General features: G+C 48.2%; 1 protein-coding gene across 4 annotated transcripts in view; it reads left to right on the top strand.

The window, feature by feature from the left end:
• TTI1 (TELO2 interacting protein 1) overlaps nt 1–16,005 on the top strand; it is a 42,239-nt gene that overhangs the window by 23,453 nt on the left and 2,781 nt on the right. For 3 of the 4 annotated variants that reach the window (XM_005895996.3, XM_070381715.1, XM_070381714.1), the window contains 3 exons: nt 1,688–1,828; nt 4,295–4,499; nt 4,791–4,878. In XM_005895996.3, coding sequence (XP_005896058.2) covers nt 1,688–1,828; nt 4,295–4,499; nt 4,791–4,878 — 434 coding nt within the window. Of the gene's footprint in view, nt 1–1,687; nt 1,829–4,294; nt 4,500–4,790; nt 4,879–16,005 lie in introns of those variants that run through there. The other variant, XM_070381716.1, reaches the window with a different exon arrangement.

Raw genomic sequence — 16,005 nt, 5'->3', positions numbered from 1 at the left:
GTAACTTGCCCAGTTAGTGACAGAACACAAATCCAAAGCCAGTCAGCAATCCCAAAGCCATTTCTCCCTGAGTACTACCCTTCTCTCCTGAGGTTTCTCTTCTTCCCCTAACTATTCAGCCCTCAAGGGCAGGGCCTATTTTGTTCTCTGTTTCTATTCCAGTCTTCCTATGACCAGCACACACTAGGCATCCAATCTGCGTTTCCTGCAGACCTCACTCTGTCTTCCTAACTCACATACGCACCCTCACCTCTGTGCTGGGGGAAAGCCTGCCCTGGTCATCATGGTGACCGCTGCCTGTGACCCTGAGCAGGCCGTCTATCTTCAGTGAACTTTGAGACATGAGAGATCAGGAGACATATTTTCAGGAAAGGTAAAAAAACCAATTGACATCTAGGCTATCCCAGACCTCTCTTCTGAGGTCTACCGGTGTCCCAGCTGCCTACTTGACCTCTCTGCTTAGAGGTCACAGAACCCGATCTCCCTCCCCTCTCCCAGTTTCCTCCCTCTCCCCTGTTCTTGTCTCGTAAAGCTGCACCTGCATCTGTTCAGTTGCTAAGCCTGAATCCAAGCAGCTCGCTTTAATACTTTTCTTCACCTCCCCAAAGAGCAAGTCCTTCAGCAGTTTAAGCCATTTCATCTCCAAAACAGATCTCAAACACTTCACATCCTTGCCTCTGTCTCCAGCGTGTGGCTGTGTGACTCCACCCCCACGCCACCCAAGTGGACATATGTCTTGGCTTCCTCCAGGGCCTCCTCACTTCTTCTCACTCCCCCTTCAAGTCCTCTCTCCACTCAGCAGCCAGAGTGACCTTTTTAAAACATGAATTGTATCATGTCACGTTCCTGAACATTCCCCTGGCTCCCCACCACATTTAGTACCAGATAAAAAAAGTCTTAACGTGATGCCTTCATGGTCCAGCCCCATCTTACCCTCCTCTGTCATGCTCCATGCTGCCCTGCTCTAGTTTCTTTTTAATTTTATTTATTCATTTATTTGGGTGTACAGGGTCTTAGTTGCTGCACACGAGATCTTTGTTGTGTCATGTGAGATCTAGTTTCCTGACCAGGCATCAAACCCAAGCAACCCTGCATTGGGAGTGCCAAGCCTTAGCCACTGGACCACCAGGGAAGTCCCAACCCTTCCACTCTTTATGTGACTAGCTCCTGCTCATCCTTTATGCCTCCTTGTGGAAGTTACTACCTTGTTTCTGCCTTGCTTATCTCCTTACAGCAACCTTGCAAGGAAGATACTGACATCCCCACTTTTGACAGAGGAGGAAGCCAGCCCAGCAGCCCTCCCGGCAGCTTGTATGGTGTAGATCCCTCCCTTTAGTGTCTTTGCATTTCTCCCTTGATTTTGTCCTTCGTAGCACTCGTCACAATTGGCGATCATTCATCCGTTTATTTGTCTTAGCTAAGGTCTGAGACCTTGGGTCTTTCCGCAGTTGACCATAAGCCCCTCATGAAGGCAAGGAAACACGTGTATTATGAACACACATATTTTGTCCCTGTGTGCTACCACCCAGTATACCTCACCAGTGGTTGACATGTAGTCAGGAACTCATGAATACTTATTTGACTTAATGAGTGTCTAAGTTTTATTCTTTTCAAGTGGCGACTTGATCGCAGATATTTGGTTTCAAGCCTTTATGGTCTGCTGCAATCACGTCCTCTTCCCTTTCAGGTCCTGAACGTGCTGGATCTGTGCGTGGTTGTTCTGCAGTCCCACAAGAACCAGCTGCTTCCCTTGGCTCATCGGGCATGGCCCTCGCTCGTACACCGACTCACCAACGATGACCCCCTGGCGGTGCTCAGAGCCTTCAAGGTACCTCACCAGAGCCCCACTGCCATCAGTCATAGGGATGGGGAGATGTAGGCTGAAAGCTCAGCAGTGTTTTGGGGGGATTGGTTCTCTTTTTATCTGATGTGACCTACTATACCTTGAAGAAAGTACAGAAAAATAAGAAAAGCACAGAGAAAAAGAAATGAAAGTCAGTTTCCTTTTGAATTTGAAGCAGAATGAGTGAGCTAGTAGATGAAAGGGCCACCAGTATCCACTGAGCACCTCCTGTGCCCCAGGCAGCATGCTTGGCAGTTCTCCATGTGTGAGCTCATCTTACAACACCCTTGCAAGGAAGATAATAACATCCCCATCTTTGACAGAGCAGGAAACAAGCCCAGAGATATTAAGGAACTTTCTCAAGATCACACAGCTAGGGACTTCCCTGGTGGTCCAGTGGTTAAGAATCCGCCTGCCAGTACAGGAGACACAGGTTCAATTCCTGGTCCCGGAAGATCCCACATACCTCAGGGCAGCTAAGCCCTTGTGCCACAACTACTAAACCCACAGTCTGGGCCCAGGCTGCACAACAGGAGAAGCCACCACAGTGAGAAGCAACGAGAGGGTAGGCCCCCACTCAGCACAGCTAGAGAAAGCCCTCACACAGCAGTAAAGACCCAGATAGTCAGTGATAGAACCTGAGTCTGTGAGTCACCGCAACTAGAGGGTAGCCCCCCACTCAGCACAGCTAGAGAAAGCACTCACACAGCAGTAAAGACCCAGACAGTCAGTGATAGGACCTGAGTCTGTGAGTCACCGCAACTAGAGGGTAGCCCCCCACTCAGCACAGCTAGAGAAAGCCCTCACACAGCAGTAAAGACCCAGATAGTCAGTGATAGGACCTGAGTCTGTGAGCTCATGCCCACCTCTGTGCATGGCACAAAGAGTCAAGGTGAAGAGGCCGAGGGTCTGCAGTCTAGCAGTGGGCATCCTCTGTCCAGCTGAGCAGCTCTGGACAAAGCTTGCGGCCACCCAGCCCACCTTTCTCATAGTTGTTGTCAAGGATAAAATGGGACTATTTGATGAAATGCTTCAAAAAGGTAAAAGCCCTCTGTGTATGCATGGTATTATTCTCCCTGAGTTAGTTTGGCTTATGTTAGCACACATATTTTGGCTTATTTATTTATATCCTTCCTTGTTCTAAAAAGCACTTAAGGCAGCTTACAGAGATACATTTACCATGGCAAGCTAACATAAATTAGAAGTGAGTGAGCAAGATAAGGCAAAGAAAAAAAGATGTGTAGGGATATAAAATGAAGCCAGGGATGCAACTGATATACTTGGCAGAAGTATATTGTGTTTCTGTAAGATTCTTTAACATATACTGGACCAAAATGCAAGCTTACATTGATAACATACAAAATTGTTAATGTATTTTCAAAAGCAAAATGTGCAAGGTGACACACAGATGTGTTGGTGGTGGGGCGGGGTGGGGAGAGAGAGAGAGAGGGAAGAAGAGAAGTTAGGGGAAGGGAGGAGGAAGGAGGTCTTGCTCAAATTGTACTCAGCTGTGCTGTTTCCTTTAAGAAAATTAATAGGTTATCTGAAATGACAGCAAGTGTGGAAAAAAATATAAAGGTGTATGCACTGTAACTGAGGCTGCTTTCCCACTGCCAGACCCATTGGTGACCCTTGAGCTCCGTCAGGCCTTGTGCAGCCCAGCTGAGGGCGCTGAAATAAGTGCCTCGTTCTCTACAAAGTCAGCAAATGCTCTCTGTGCTGGATATGCCTTGCTTACCAATTTTTAAAGAAATTCTTATTATCCTGTACACTCAGTCCTGTGCAGTGGGGCAAAACGTTTCAATATGTTCTGCTAGAGAAAGTTTAAAACGAGACATGCAAAGAGACTGCCTGTTGTGAAAGTTGGAATGAGGATGATGTACATAATAGATTGTGCCACGGAACAGAAGGAACTCTGACTCAGCTCTGCCCACCAGGGTCCCTGCCCAGACCCAGCCAAGGACCTCGGCCAGTCACTGCCCTCCCGACACCTGCACATGGCAGCAGCTGAGCTGGGCCTGGGCTCCTGGGCCTGTTTGTGTGTTTTCAGCCAACTCTTTCAGAGTTAAAAAGCACAAGTCTTTCCTTCAAGGGCTGTTAGGAAGATTCGAGAGATGATCTATGTGAACTGCTTTAAGCTCTTGTTTTTTTTTTTAACAAAAAAGAAGGAAAATTCAGGTATTAACCATATTATTCATCCAACCCAAGATTCCTTTGAATTATTCTCCACGTAATCTGTATTTATGGATAGAAGCAGCCATGCCTCGGGAACAGAGACCTCCGAATTCATAACTGTCAGAATCACAAACCGTGGGCAAGGAATTAACAGCAATAATTCTATTTTTTTTTTCCAAGCAGAGACTGAGATGAAATTGAATTACCAAACATTCTCCTAAACGCTCTTGCTGCCTTAGCAATGTTCAGTCACCGGATTAGGGACTGTTTCCGCAGGTTTTGCGTACCCTGGGAGGCAAGTGTGGCGATTTTCTAAGGAGCCGGTTCTGCAAAGATGTCTTGCCAAAGCTGGCTGGCTCTTTAGTCAGCCAGGCTCCCGTCAGTGCCAGAGCTGGACCAGTTTACTCCCACACGCTGGCCTTCAAGTTGCAGCTGGCCGTCTTACAGGGCCTGGGCCCCCTCTGTGAGAGACTGGACCTCGGTAGGTACCAGCCCGTTTCGCCTGGACCCACACCCCATCCTCTCTGTCTCACCTGCTCTGTTGCCCTCTTTACTTGGCCCTGCTCCCCTCATCTCCCTTCCTGTGCACATCCTTCCATCTCACTTTGGCCTCATTTATCCGTTTACCTTGCTGTGTTTTTTGACTTGGGGATGGAGTATAGAGCCCATGCATCTTGCCGGGCTGTTCCAGTTTCATGCAACAGCAGTGGGTTACTGCTCATCCCTGACGAAGTCTGAGGGCCAACGCTTGTTTTGTTTTTCCTCTCTGCAGGTGAGGGTGACCTGAATAAAGTGGCGGATGCCTGCTTGATTTACCTCAGTGCCAAACAGCCCGTGAAATTACAAGAGGCGGCCAGGAGGTACGTCTGCTTGATCACCTGCATCTCTTTTACGTTTGTCCTAAATTATGGATGATTTGCTAATGGTGAGCAGAGTGGAGGCATTTCTGCTCCTTTCTCTTCTCTCTCTCCTCGCCAGGTTAAGATGGGTTCTTTAACTGTGCCAACATCCAGAGATGGCATTTTGACTAGATGCCTTTCTCTTTGAAAGTAACCTTTTCCTCTGCTGCAGTATCAGCAACAGTTCCAAAGGGGCCAGAAGCATAAAGACAGTGTCCTGGACGGGAGCAGGCAGAGGGTGATTGGCTTCTAGCTCTCCTCCCTGGTGACCCTGGCACCTCTCTCTCAGCTCCCCCACTCGCAAAGCAAAAGCATTGGGTTATTGATCTACCAAACCTTGGCTCCACAGAATGTCTGAATGGTCTTCAGGTGCCACAGACCCTCACAAATCGTATGCAGCATTGTGTGTGTGTGTGTGCAAGCAGACACGTACATGTCTTTCTCTAGATGGAGTGTACATCATTCATCTGATATATAATAGGAGTCTGTGAACCAAGAATTATTCAAAACCCCTAGACTAATGATTTAAAGGGCCTTTTCAACTCTGAAATTATGTGATTCTCATTTCTAAAAGATTTGCTTATTGAAGAATAGCTCTACTGCCTTCAACAGAAGAACCTATGTCTGGTTCCGAGAGTCCTAAGGAATATTCAGCAAAAGCTAAAACTGAGCACAGCAGCCTTCCCCCGACTTGAGACCCACAGTGCACCCTGACCCTTCTGTCCCGAGCCCTCCTTCTAGCCGGCAGCAGCCTGCGCCCTGGAACTGCCATCTTTGGATGTCTGCAGCGGAGGTGAAAGCTGGCCGGTCTGCCTGGCACTGCCTTCTGCCCTGGGCCTTACAGTTCCACCTCCCCAGGCAAAGAAACAGCCCCTCCAACTCCATCAGTTTCTGGAAATGTGCCCCTAATCTTCCTTGGTGGGCTCAGTGTCGCCTCACTCCCTGAAGGGCTGGAAGGCTGCTCTCTGTCTGTGAGTGAGGAAAGCCCACTTGCTCCCTTATAAACCTTGCACTCTCTGGGAGTGATGGAAATATCTCTTCGAATTGATTTATTATCCTTTCCAGTTTTCTGCTCTTGATTTCCCCACTTCCCTTTTTTCTTTCTGTCCCTTTCCTGTCACATCCTCTAGGCCCAGAATCAGTCATGGTTTCTCGAGCGCAGGGGCGCATCTCAACCAGCTTCTTGTCCCCAGACATTCTCGTTCCTTAAAGATGAAAATCGTCCTCCCCCAGGCAGAGTCCCTGAAGCTAATTGTGCTCTGATTTAAAGTACAACTCATGAACATGATGGATCCATCTGGAAGCAGATTCTTCTGGGTGTCTGCTACAATCGAGAGTCTGAAAGGTCTGGTTTTTCTCATCTCCCATCTCATTCTACTTTTCCTCCACCCTCCCCATAGCTGTCCTTCCAATTCAGACCCATCAAACAGGCTAATATTCACAATTCATTATCTTTTCATTTCTAATTTTTTTTTTTTTTTGCCACTGAAAGCAATCAAACCCAAACTGGACCTTGCTGACTCTTGAGTTGGAATTCCAGGTGCCTCAGGAGGAGGCGGGTGGGGAAGGAGGAGGTTGCTGCCAGCCTGATCGAGGTGCCTTTTGTTTGCTCCACCGCATTCCACTCAGGGTTGAGTCAGATGACCTCCTTCTGCCGGGCGGGCCAGGCGGGGAGGAAGTACAAGGTTGATTGCTTCACGAATGCATCATCTGCAAACTTATTTTGAAGTCAGGGGAAAAAAATACCTGTGTTGTCCTTGATCCGGAGCTGATTTGGCATCTTGATTCAGAAATTAATAAGCTGTCTAAAGGGGAGAAGAAGCGTGAGACAATAGGCAACCTGGTCCCTTTGTGAGTCTGATTGCAGAGCAAAGCAGGGAGAAGGGTGGGCCAGTGAGTATGAAAGCAGTCAGACCTCCAGGGACTAACGAACGAGGTCCCCTGAGTGAGACACAGGCCCCAGCTCAGCAAATGGCCGCACATCCATCCTGTTGTTTGTCCTTAATTCTCCTCTTTCCTTCACATGCCGCATCCGTTCCAGAAGTGAAGCCTGTCTATCTAACTTGCAATATCTCTCTTAACACTGTCTGCTTCTCCTTACCTCCAAGCTGCCAGGCCAGGCACCCTCATCTCTTTACGATCCCCTGCAGAAGCCTCACCCCAGCCCCCTGCTTCCACTCCTGCCCCTCAGTGTTCCGCCCCGACAACTGTCAGTGACACCCCTACCCACTTGGGGGAGAAGTAAAGGTGGTGTGTTCTTTGCCAGCGCCCATAAGGGAGTTCTGTAGCCAGAGGGTTACAAAAACTCCAGTCTCAGCTCCGTATTCAAGAGAACTAGTACAGACTAGAGCCGTTCAGAGACGCCCCAGCTCCCTCCAGGGCAGTGACTTCCTGGCACCGGGCAGGTGACTGGCTGGGCTGTGGTAGGGCTGGTGAGGATACCTGGGAGGGCAGGTGGCTGCTCTGAGCCCACCCCCACCCCAACGCAAAAAGGAGATGGAGGAGCAGCTGTGTCTGTAGGTCTGGCAGGTGGGGGTTCGGTGAGACCTCGGCAGGGTGGCCTGCCTCATGTGGGGATGGAGGCAGACTCAGCAGCTCGAGGCGAGTTCCCCTTTGCGTGTATTCACGGTTGGATTTTTCCTTCCTCCTGTTTGCTCCTCCTGGCTCCAAAGAATGACCAAGCCTGTGTTTGCTTTTTTAATTTGTCATATTAAATATAGCCTTTGTGGCAGGCTTTTACATCCTGGCTGTAAACTCTAGAAATGGAAATTGATCAGGGGGTGGTTGATATAACCAAGGCCATAAATGCTAAGAACGGAGATGCCATTCCAGTTTAATGCTTTTATCTAGCGAATGTGCCTTGTAAGGAGGAACATAAATCTTGCAGCTTGGTTGGGGGGAGGGGGGCGGGATGGGGGGCATGGGGGTGGGTGGTAGGAGTAGGGGTATAATCTTGCTGTTTGTTACCACCAGGTGTCACTGTTAACTGGCTGTGCAAGAGAAAATACCAACCCTCCCAGAGTTCACCTAGTTAAGTGATTTCAGTGGGTAACAAATGAGAAAACCATGTTTGGGGTGTGGGAGGAGGGGTCAGCATGTCAGGAGCTATAAATAAGGCCCAGTCCTGAGAATAAGCACTGGAGTACAGAATAACACGTTCTCTCAGCCACGCCCCCGTCTCAGCCTTGGAGAACTTAACTGACATCAATTCCCCAGTGGCCCCAGTGGCCTTTGAGGCACCTCCCGGCATGCATTGGGCCTCCACGGTTCTGTGCCTTTCTGGCCACGGAGCTTTTCCTTCTCCTACATGAAAGGAATCTGAGATGAGCACGCATTCCCCCAAATTCCTGTGTTTTTCCTTCCAATCAGTACATGCTCTCAACCTGGTTCAGTTCAGCTCCATTAAAACCACACTCCTCAGGCCTCTCTCCGAGCAGCCTCTGAGGTTCCCTGTCTTTTGCATACATCATCCAGTCAGTCTCCCACCCTCAGGCTAAACAGAACTAGAACTGGGCAATATCTGTTTTTTCAAACTTGGAAGCCCATGCCCAGCAAGGGAGGGACAATGCTTTCAGGCCACCCAGTTTCCACCCCCACAGTCCTAACTCCGCCTGTCACTCTGAGGTGCCAGGTGGGGGTGCAAGGTGCCAGCAGTTAGCGACCAGCTGGTACACCTCCTGGTTGGGCAGGTGTGGGATGCTGTGGTTCTTGATGCGTGTGGTGGGAAAGGGAGAGAGCCTCCCCCATCTACCTCTCCTGGACATTGTGTAGACAGGCCCGGGGCTGCAGTCCTGGACGCAGGCAAACCCAGGTTCACATCTTCCTAGCTCTGCGACCTTGAGCAGGTGGCTTCGTTTCCTTGCCCCTCATCTCCTTTCCCTGTAAACCGGATTTGGTGATAACAGCTTCCTTCCGACATGTCACGCCAATGCTTAGCGTTAGTGTGTAAGACTCCACTCGGCAATCATTCATGCTGCTGATTGACTGAGTAGCTACTCCGTGCCTGGCACTGTTCCAGGCATGAAAACTAGAGGGGAGCAGGAGAGAGAAGGCCTGCGCCCTCATGGTGCTCCCATTCTGGAGTTAACATTTGTTTGTATGTGCACACCTGTGTGGAAAACGTTAGTCGCTCAATCATGTCTGACTCTTCTGTGACCCCATAGACTGTAGCCTACCAGGCTCCTCTGTCAATGGAATTCTCCAGGCAAGAATACTGGAGTGGGTAGCCATTGCCTTCTCCAGGGGATCTTCCTGACCCAGGGATCAAACCAAGGTCTCCTGTGTTATAGGCAGACTCCTTACCATCTGAGACACCAGGGAATCATCCATGTGGGGAGATATATAATTTGCCAAATATATGATATGTTTTGTATTTGTTACACATACATGTATACCCTTGGGCATGGTATTTTTGTTGGAAGCCTGCTTCATCTTGACTGAAATCTGAAACGGGGTATTCACCTCAGAAGGATCTTTTTCTTAAATCTTATGTACTTATCTTGACTGCACCTCGAAGCACGCGGGATCTTGGTTCCTGAACTGGGGACAGAACCTGTGCCCACCGCAGGGGAAGTGCAGAGTCTTAACCACTGGGCCTCAGGGAAGTCCCTGAAAGGTCTTTTTCATGTCAGTTGTTAAACCTTTCCCTTACCACTTTTGCTTGAGCAGCCAGGACCAAGTTTGAATGCTCATTTACTGACTGACTTCCCCGCATTCTTTCTAGCAGTAGGATCTCAGCCCATCAAAGATGCAGCCGCTGCCTCAAACCCTGGACGAACTCAGACTGGCAGAGGCTTGTTCATTTCATCCCCGTCAGAGCCCCAACTCCTCTTTACCCACATGTGGGCTTATTATATTTGAATGGATCAGCAGCCACAGAGGTGATCCGTTAGTTCAGCTGAGCTTGAAATTAGCAGCTCACCCCCTTAAATGGTGTGGGCAATGTGTTTGAGCTTGGGCTGCTGAGCTGTTTCCCCCTCAGACTACACCCAGCATGGAAATGAGGGCACTCCTAATATTTTCCCTTTTGATATTTGATTAATGGTGGACAAATCCAGACCCAGTAGTTAGCTTTCCTATTATCCATCTTTTGGCAGGCACTGCTGCTTTTCAAGTCTCATTGTTCTAAAAATGCACTCAGATCTGAGGCTGTTCACTGTGTGGATATAGGCATGATTTCCTGGTGTCAGAGATAAGAGACATCTGCCATGCAAATTACAAACGAAGAGGGTTGCTGGGTTTCAGATCAGAAGGCAGGGACCTCTGTGCCACCAATTAAATCAAACGCTACCAGTCCTTCCCCTGCTTTCTCGGTGGTGTCACATGACTGATAATCTGCCAGGGTCATCCATTCTACCACCCAGTGGTAAAGCCCAGTGTGGGGCCTGCATGCACACTTATATGTGCCGTACTGGGTCGGGAACCATGATGCTCATGATGGGAGATCGAGCCTGGTAGCTGGACAGCCTGCACCAGGTAGATTTCAGATATCAGAAGCCTTGGCCGACTACAGAGTGGTCATTTCATCCCTTTGCAGGGTCTGAGGTCTGTCTTGAACACCTAAGAAGCAGGAATGAATGTTGACAATCTCAGTGCTTAGTGAAGTAGCCAGGGACATGGCCTCAATTGTCTTATTATATATGTATTTATTCAAAAGATGCTTTAGAGTCTCTTATTCGCCAGATACTGTGCTGAGAGTTCAAAGGTAAAGACCACGGTAGAGTTGGCCTCACATGACTGCTTAGCAGTGGTATCACCTTGGGCAAATTAATTTCCTTCTGGAAGTCTCAGTTTCCTCATCTACAAGACTAGAATAAGCATATCTTTTTTTTTCTGCATGATAAAATTATTACAAAGATTTAGCAAAGTCATGTATATTAGTCTATAGCACAAAATGTCAGCCCAAAGTAAAAACTCAATCATTATCATTATTTAAACTTCTTCCTTATTCCAAAAAAGACCTTGAGTATCTTACAAACTGAAGTGTATGCAACAAGGTAAATAAGAACTGAAGACATTTTTTAAAGGAAAAATAAGAAGAGGGGAAACAAAGTGAAGCCAGGGCTGAGGTTCATTTGTAAAACACAGACTTGGAGCTCTTCACCTGTGCTAGAGATGAGCCTGCAGCAGGCTCTGGGCTTCCTAACACAGGAGGCAGAGAGGGAGACATGCCTGCTGTGCGACTTCCAGTCATCACTGAAGTCAGAACAGAAAGCTTTTAGAAGGCAGCCCTCTGGAATCCCCTTGGTACTAAACCCTGAGAAAATGCACCCCCTGGGTCATCTTAAAAGAACACTAGGTACCTTTGTGACTGATGACTCCTAACATCCTTGCAGTAAATACAGAAGTATTTCCTAGAGCTGTTTCTTACAGCTCCATCAGTGGAGGCTGCTGGCTTGGTGCCCAAGCGTGGGTTCAGGAAAAGAGTTTGAGGGTGGCAGGGAAGGGGTGCAAAACAGGTAGGCTACCAGGAGGATGTCTTTTTCTGCAAGGGTGTGAATCTTCCAGGGAGGGTCAGGAAACTCGGCATGCAGCCGGAAAGTACAGACGGGCAGGGCCACTTTGAGATCCATGCCCAGCAGCGTTGCCATCATGGGATCTGGGCTGTCAGTGGGGCCTGGAGCCGTAAGAGCTGGCCAGATGGGAAGGACTGCTTTTAAATCCGGCCCCAGTGGGATTTAAACCCTTCTCGGCTCTGGCTTATTTTTGAATTGTCGGTAACAGATTGGGCCTCTCAGTGCCATATCTTTTTAAATATGCACAAAGCCATGGAGTCATTCCACTGCAACTATGATACTCTGTCTTGTGATACTTTAGGGACTGCATTAGCATCGTAAGCTTTCACTAGTGTTTATGGTTTTAATTCCTATCCCGGTTGCATTTAAAAATGTTTTTAATACCGGGCTCTGCATGAGTGTGCGGGTTGGCGATCGATAGATGAATGGCTGTGAACAGGTAAATATAGTTAAGTCGAACGAGTATGTATAGCTGCAAAGGCAATTGGTGGTATTTATTTGGAGAGTAAATCGTTGCTCCAAGTCATAATCCTCCATTTCCAACATTTAGAAACAAAAAAACGGCCTCTGTGCAGGGGAAGATAGCTAAATTGAATAGCAGGAAAGGACAGGCTTGAAATACTGGTTAACCAATGAAGCGAGACCCATTAGAGTAAATTACCGAGTATGGAAGCATCGCCCCACTGCTTTGCTGACTCCAACACGTGGATACCCTTAGCATCCGTTTATTTAAAAGGAAACGCACAGCCTCATTTGTAGCCTCAGCATGTACTGAGTCAGCAGGTACAGAATCATGGGAGAGGAGGTGGCCGGAGAAAAGAAGAATGTGGCGGCTGTTCTGCCAGAAAGGGAACCACAGGGAAGCCAAAATCACTTTGCAGTATGCCTGCTTTCCAACAAGTGAGTTTATCCTCCAGTTGCCTTTAGTTGCACCCACATTGAGACAGCCTGTGTCGTGTCCCTAAGGAGACGCCCTGAGTAACTTCTTTCAGTGCTCCAAATAAATAAATAAATAAACCTCTCAGAGCCACAAGTTCTTTACCACTGGCATTTATGCAGACAGCTCATGAGAGCATTTTATAAATCCAGAAGGAGACAAGGAGCAGCAGATCCCTCAAGCAAGTAATTGACAGAGAAAGAATAGCCTGTCACCCAGGAGAACTGGGAGCACTGAATTTCAGTTACGGTTTATTTAGCTTTGCCGAGCCTCGATTGGCCGGCGGTTTTCTAGAATTCCCCTTGAAGCCAGGGCGGTCTAGCACGAGATGGTGAGGACACACTCCATAATATTCACGTCTTCAGCAGGAGGGTGTCTTTTTGGTTCTGCCCCACTTGGGATGGACAGGCCCAGGACTCAGCCCCCAGATTTGAGAACTTCTGGGGCATGTTGGAGCTGGAAGGGGCTTAGAAGCAATCTCACTGATGTCCAGGAAAGACTTGCGGGTCCCCACCTCAGGAGTCCTTCCCTGGCTCCGGCCCAGCCGTGACCTGAGCCTGGCCCTCTTCATGTCACACTGTGGGTGTCTGTGGTCCGTCTGTCCTCCCCCACCAGACAGGGAGCCCTGAGGCCAGAGCCTTCGTCCACCCATCTTTGTGTCCCACACACACCTGACACAGCTCCCTGCGCTGGACCAGGTGCCAGTAAACATTTGGTGAACCACACAGGGATGGGACCAGACCCAGCCAATCAGATTCCAGCAGCACGTTTCCCAGCCCCCCAGGCGCCCTCACCCCTGGCTTTGTCACTCAGAGCACCTGATACTGATCGTAAAGGAATGAGTCGCTTCTGTTGGTTTGGTGTCTGGAGTTTATTAGGTACTTACTGATACCCGTCAACTGTAGATAGGGCTGAAGTACAGGGAAATGGCTGCCTGCATGAAGTGAAATTCAATAAAACCGCATTTTAAGTGAAAAATCAGTATAAACACCAGGCATCTTTGCCATGGAAACAGAGGTTGCTTAGAAACTGCCTAACGGCGAGTTCTAAATTTTTTAAAGTCAAGTTATCATTTAAGCTACACGGCCCTACAGGTTATTGAGAGATAATCACTCGCCTCAGGACACTCAGAGGCAGGAGGCCCAGCTGAGTGCCTCCCAGAACTCTGGGGACCAGATAATCTCTTGATAACTGTGCTCCCTGGAGCCACCGATTTGGGCCTGGGGGAAAGAGAAAGAAATTTTTGTGCAGGAGTTAAATGGTGTACATATATATATATTTTTAAAGTATTTTTCTTTGGGCTTGAAAAAAGATGGAGTTGGCCATTTGGCGTGTTCACCAGCCATCCCGGCCATGTCTCAAGATGTATTGGGAACATTTTCCAGGCAGTTACTCCAATCAATTCAAAGCTGAGGTCTCCTCTTTGTCTTTCATCTTTCGATTATGCAGAAGGATGCTTTCAGGGTCTTTGGCTTTCTGCCTTTCCCTGTCTGGATGCCCGTCTCCCCAAAAAGGCCAGGAACCTGGCCTGGGACAGGGTGATCCTAGAGGTTGGAGCAAAGCTGGGCCTCTGAGTAGTCAGACAACACCTCCTGGGTCTCAGGCTCAGCTCCCAGGGCCTCAGAGTGAGCGAGGGTTTGGGTTCAGAATTTGTCAGTGTTTAGAGTTCAGCAGGTCGCATGTCTTTTGCCAAGCAAAGAGCACAGCTCTGCCTACCAGGCACCTGGCACAGTTGAACGGCGCAGTAATTGCTCGCGACCTCAGGCACATGGAGGGCAAAGAACAGTGCATTCATTTCTTCCTGAAAATAATGGGCAAAATTACAACCCCAGTGGCTGAGAATTGGGACCCCTACCAAGTCAATATGAAGGAAATTATGACTGAAGCAAAAGACAAATGTTCTGCCCTTTTCAGAGCATCTGAGAATTTTCCATGGTGTGGCAGTCCTGCTGGGGTTGGTAGTGATAATTATTCCTGAGACACACACACTCTTTCTGGAAGGAACAGTTGTTTTCATCATACACTTCAAAGTGTTTTCCTGTACCTCATCTCCTTAGAGCCTCCGAACAAACCTGTGAGGAGGGTGGGGCCAGTGTGATTATTTTCCTTTGGAGAAAAAGGAAAACAGGTTCACAGAGGCAAAATAATTTGCTTCCAGACGCAGAGAGAAGAAACCAGCATTGCCAACCTGCCATTCTGGGGATTCTATCACTTTAGGAGCTCAAGAATGAGACCCAAAATAATTCTTCCAAGAGTTTGGCCCTGGCTTCTAGAAGAAGATGAACTTTGCACGTGATTTTTCCTTTGCTTCCCCGTTAGTGTCTTATTTAGGGTTCTCGAAGGGCAGAGAGAGTGGTTTCCTTCCTTTTCCTTTCCTGCCAACGAATATAACACCCGAATTTAGCAAGTTAAAAAGGGATGCCGAAAATGAACTTCAGCTTTGCAGAACAGAGCGGTGACTGAACTGGGCTGCAGCACCACTTGGCTGGGTGTCGCCCAGATCAAAATACTCCTTGAAGTTGAGAGTGTGCACCCATGCTATCGCTTGAAGAATTGTTCCAGTTCTTGAAGGAGGAGAAAAAAAAAAATCAAATGAAATCATTTGCATTCTAACAGCCTTTGGCACCAGGGAAAACTGTCAACTGTGTCACTTGTAAATAGAAATCTGCTTCCCAGTTTTGGTGCATTTTTTCATCACTTCCCTCGCCACTCTAATTATCAAAGATATTTTTGTTTTTAAACAAAAATTGTCTCCTACGCAGGCCCCATCTCCTTTCTGCGGTGAAGTGGAAACAATGCATTAGAATATTCTAATCACTTCTCCAGGAGCCACCGCTGAGGTTATAAACTCAAGATTATCCTGAGTAAAGAAAACTTCAGGCACTAGACAGGTCAGAAAATCAAAGTGCCCCCTCCACCTGCCTCCCTGGCCACCTGAGCCCACATCTGTTATATCCAAGGAAGGAAGCACAACTGGCTCCACTGAAGTAAAACCTGAATCCCGTCCCCCAAGGGCACAGGCTTTTCAGATTAACAAAATTAAAAGCCAGAATTTAGCGCCAGTTAGCAACCGTTTTGGACATGACCAACCAGGCACGCCACAACTGTTTAAGTTCCTATCCGACACCCAGTAGTAGGGGAGAGGCTCCTCAGAATGGTCATCAAGAATCAAACATGATCCATCAGATAGATTCTGTCCACTGTTAACTGGTAGACAGGGATCCCATGAGGGCAGCCCTGTGTAGGGCCAGATCTGTGTTTTCCCAATTAAACCCCAGCAGAGCCCTGGGTGAAGTGTTATCTCCCGTTTTCAGAAATGAGGAACCTGAGATGAAGATAAGTCACGCAGCTAGTGACGTCTGTGGTAACGTGACTACCGTTAGTGACATCCGTGGATCCTTCCTTAGTGGTGAGCCATTCACCTCTTCTTTAGGTCATTTTACAGAATATCGCTATTTCAGCTCTAATATTTTGGTCACCTGATGCAAACAGCCAACTGATTGTAAAAAACCCGAGTGCTGAAAAAGATTGAGGGCAGAAGGAGAACAGGGCATCAGAGGATGAGACGGCTGGATGACATCACCAATGCAATGAACAGGAACTTGGACAAACTATGGGAGATGGTGAGGGACAGGG

The sequence above is a fragment of the Bos mutus genome, chromosome 13 (assembly GCF_027580195.1).
Source record: "Bos mutus isolate GX-2022 chromosome 13, NWIPB_WYAK_1.1, whole genome shotgun sequence".
Lineage (NCBI taxonomy): Eukaryota > Metazoa > Chordata > Mammalia > Artiodactyla > Bovidae > Bos > Bos mutus.
This window is presented reverse-complemented; position numbering and strand designations above follow the sequence as displayed.